Genomic DNA, 4,632 nt, shown 5'->3' with positions numbered 1-4,632 from the left:
GTTGGCTGATGAGACGAGTTTTATACGATACGAGTAAGTTTTTTTTTGATACGATACTTCACCACAGCAGAAGATTTTCTTTTAAATTAATCTCATTTAAATTCAGAGATTTTTGTTCGGGTTTGCCTGCAATCTTTCGTTAAGGTAAGGTAAGAGTTGAAGTTGAAGGTTGAATTGAAGAACACGAGAGTGTTATTCAATGCACTGATAATGAAATTGTACATTTGAACAGAACATACATATATGATATATTATTTGTCTTAAAAAATAACTTGTATTTTATTCGACACTTTTATGATATACAATTTATACATAACAATACTCTTGTGTTAGTGCAAATATTTAACCGCGGTGCTGACCCACTTCTATGATGAGGCCGTTTGGGAGTTTACGTGTATATTTTATAATTATGCTACATACACCACTCGTTCAAAATAATGAGAGGTAAATAGAAACTTCGCTTATTATAATATTATATTTTGGAAAAGTTCAAAGATTTTATTTGAAAAATGGACAATAATATAGTTTTATATAACGTGATAATGTACCTAGTTGTTGAGTAGCATTTTATCCGATGCTTAGACTGAGACAAAGATATGGAGATATGGAGAGAGTTAGGGATGACACGTTTAAGTCTCCCGTCTAATTGGATGACGACAATAGGACATCACAGAGGATATGACTCGAAGTGAATGGAAATCGCGTCTAGTCATATCCTAGGGTTATGTACGATCCTCACCCACTAAATCCCTACAGTGACCATCTTCGATGCGTATCGGAAAGCTCATCCAACTTCTGGGACCAAGATATGCCTTTCTACGTCACACCTTGGGGCACACCTCCTTTCAAGGCAAGAAAGAATCGTGAGTGGTAAAATGAATTGTAAATCTTTACTTTCGTCGCATCCAAGCTATGACTGCGGACAGGGGATTACTCGAGGAAAGGGTTAATGCGAGTAATTTTTGTTCGTATACTGAATAAATGAAATGAATATATACTGAATTAATACATATATATGTGTGTGTGTATATATATAGGTATATCATATCAGTAAAAAAAAATGTTTGGCGAAAAGTGTAATATTATAATAAAATATATAAGAAAGCTTATACAAAAATATACCTTATAAAAGTTATTAAGTTATAGAAGATCAATTAATCATCAAATGTTGCATGATATTTTATAAAATCAAAGACCAACACTATCCATAAATATTTGTAAAATAATTTATTTTCATAATATTCTATCACAGTATAAAACAACGTCAAATAAGTTCCATATCGCATTGTAAGACAGTGGTAAATGAAAACTCTCGTAACGAGTAGAACGTGTGTGTACAAAAGCTGAAAAGTCTCTGAATTGACGACGCTGAGAGTTGAGTATAATTTGACAAAATAAAAATATATATAACAGGATGACATTAAATTTATTTCAAAATATGCTGTGACATACAAAAAGCTACAACAATAATTAATTACCAGGCGTATGTAAATGTGTCTTGATATATACTATATATACTGTGCAATAATCTCCAATTTCTGTTAAGAATTCGGAGCATTACCCACACACACACACACACCCACACACACACACACACACACACACACACACTCACACACACACACACACACACACAAACACGAACACATTGTAGGTCGTTGTTTAATTATATCTCGACTGCATAGAGCTAGTAACTTTTGCGGGACAATATATAAGGTTTTACAATAGGATCCCAGAAAACGTTCAAATTGCCTTTTTTGCTAAATCTTAAAACAATATAATGTAAAGAAACTTTTGTGTGCAAAAAGACCCGCTGCGTTTCGTTCACCAGTTCTTCTTAGGTCGTAACGTTTAATTTCCAAATCGGAACTGGTTATTTACTTTTACTATCATTAAGAAAGTGAAATGTTTCTACATTGAATATATCGATTTGAATTTTAAAGTCAATCACGTGCAAGTTTTCTCACGGCGCCTGCAACGTCATGACGTCTTTTCTACTGTCCGCATGAATTAAAAATTTATATGCTCTATTTTTTTTTAATCTTATCAATGTAAATGCATATTGTATTTACGGCATTAACTGTTTCATTATAATCTTGGAAGTAAAACTGTATAAATAATATTTTCATTACTATTTAATCAAAAACTACATACAAACCTCTTCGATACTATACATCTTAAAAAAATTTATAACTTTAATTTTTTTTTAGGATTTAACAAATGTTCTTTTTTGTATTGTACTGGTAAGTTATCAAAGACAACCCATGTACGATTTCTTACAGCACTTCCTACAACACGGATATTTTTGCTTTTTTGCGTTTTTTTTATTGTTGGGGTATTTTATGTTATCATATATATCTGTTGTCTTTGCCGTTGTTTTGGTGAGACTTGGTCTTATTTTTTTTTTATCCTTATAAGCCTTTTTTTTCTTTCCTTGATAACCAAATCTAGGACACTTCTCCAATCTTCCTGTCGACAGCAATCCTTTCTTATAAAGTCTGTATTGTTGAAGGCGCTTTTTTTCTTTCTGCCTTTTAAGAATCCATTCGTTCAACTGCTTCTGCATCTTCGTTCGGTCAAACACAATTTCCTTCCATTCTTTTGCTTTCATGTCTTTAGGTTTTAAAATTGCTTCAAAATCGAAAGGGTCGTTTTTCTTCATCCTATGTCGTAATTTTCTTCTATTATTTATATCTGAAAAATTTACTCCATTTTGATTCTCATCAATAACAGTTTCGTTTACTTTCTTTAAATGTTCCTTAAGCTCAAACATATACTTGAGCCCAACTAAGGCGTCCGTTTCATTTGATTTTTGTAATGATCTTACGCTTTCTTCTATTGCAACATTAATTTGTTTGAACAAATTATTTTTTTCTTTTTCAAGTTCTTGTATTTTTTTATCAGTTTCATCAGCATCAATATCAGTTACTGATTGATAGATAATTAGAGCAAATAAAATATTTGCTAACATTTCACTAACCAACAAAGCGTCAAATAAAACAAGTAACGCTCTAACATAACATTAAAAATACAATAAAACACCAAGCAATAAAATAAGCAATTGAAGAACATACATATTTTATAGTTAACAAGTTTTTATATGACTATAAAAAGGCTTTTTCAAGTAACTTTAAATTCACATAACGTCACTTCAATATTTCTGGGGAAAATGTGTTTATTTTTATCATTTCATAGAATATATCTTATTTTTATCATCTTTTAGCTGTCATTTTTTTAATGTAAATTCTTCTTTAGTACTTTCAAAACATTTACTAATAACGAAAAATTGTTTACTTAAAAAAGTCCATTCAAAAAGATAATTATGATACTTATTAGTAAACAAAATTAGGGCAAAGTGAGCGTAAAATCCTAATGGATGAAAATAAATTAAACATTCAATAACAAGTGAATATTACAGAACGAATTTTCTCAGTTCGTAATCATCTTGTTTTAACATGAGATTATTAAAGCGGTCCCTTTTTAATTTTAACTCCAAGCATCATAAACAAGGGTCGGATGTAGTATTAAACTAATCAGAGGGAGTCACTTCTCTCTAACGGAGTATTTTTTATATTTTTATCTATGTTGACTGTCGACGCTTTGGTCTTTTGGCCACTACCATTTGTTAAGAAGTCAGCAGGAGCTTAAAATGATTAACTTTGCACTGCCTTGATATAATGACCAGACTGAATTTTTCATTCATATAGTTTTATATAAGACTTTTGAATTACCATTTTATAAGAGTGTTATTAATATAACTACTACCAAGAATGCAAGAAATCAAAAGTTACATACTCATACATACAATCAACAAACAATACGCTAAGCTTTTTTGTCCAAAACTACGATATGATTTTGTAAATAGCCTGTAACATAAGAATTCAACTTGTTAATAGTAAAAACTAAAAATTTCTGCGGAATTTTATCATAAAAACGAATACCTGGCCCCGAAAGGATGTATCGAGTTTGCGGAATCAGGAACTTAGTAAGAAAGCAGTAGTTATAACAAGCTTATTTCTCATGTTTATACAATGATATGTAATATTATTGTGAATATACATAATTTTCTTTTCATCATACGAAACATTTAAATATTCGCAGGATGTTTTACTTGACCACCGAATCCGAGATAAATAATTATATAAACAAAATGGGCACCTAAAACTCCAAAGTGCTTAACCTGGATTTACCGTGATCTTCAATTAAGATTAATGTAATTTATCTACCAGGACATCTCGGCTGACTTTTATATAAAATACTACTGCGAGATCAAAAAAAAAGTATCGTATAAAAACCTTCCCCATGTATAATACAAAAATACATACAAGTATAATATGTGCCAAATTCCATAGTGATCGGTTAAACAGTTTCGATTTCTAATCAGATAATTTTATGTCAAATAGATATATTTTGTCGTTAAGATGGTTACAAGGATGTTTGGAGTTTTTAAATACCATTGGTAGTGGTTATGATAGCCATTAAAGTGATGACCGCGCTTATCAGCACTCAGAATGTTATGGCTGTCCTTACTTTGTCCCCGCTGTTCCCATTGTCAATGTTTCAATCAGCTTCCTACGATTGTGCTTTCTTATTAATTAGAGTATCGTGGACTTAGTTCGTCTAAGATTAAAC

At 30.9% G+C, this 4,632-nt stretch overlaps 1 protein-coding gene across 1 annotated transcript; it reads right to left on the bottom strand.

Moving 5' to 3' along the window:
* Nucleotides 1-1,201: 1,201 nt before the first annotated feature.
* Nucleotides 1,202-3,034, bottom strand: LOC126778568 (uncharacterized). Its single transcript, XM_050502240.1, has one exon. The coding sequence runs from the start codon at nt 2,969-2,971 to the stop codon at nt 2,252-2,254; it is 720 nt and encodes a 239-aa protein (XP_050358197.1). The 5' UTR covers nt 2,972-3,034; the 3' UTR covers nt 1,202-2,251.
* Nucleotides 3,035-4,632: the final 1,598 nt, after the last annotated feature.

The sequence above is a fragment of the Nymphalis io genome, chromosome 26, assembly GCF_905147045.1.
Source record: "Nymphalis io chromosome 26, ilAglIoxx1.1, whole genome shotgun sequence".
In the NCBI taxonomy this organism is placed as follows: domain Eukaryota; kingdom Metazoa; phylum Arthropoda; class Insecta; order Lepidoptera; family Nymphalidae; genus Nymphalis; species Nymphalis io.
Note: the sequence above shows the minus strand (reverse complement) of the source record. Positions and strands in the feature narration are given on the sequence as shown.

Coding starts and splice junctions, on each gene's coding strand:
- LOC126778568 (XM_050502240.1), bottom strand. CDS start 2,971: ATGTTAGCAAATATTTTATTTGCTCTAATTATCTATCAATCAGTAACT.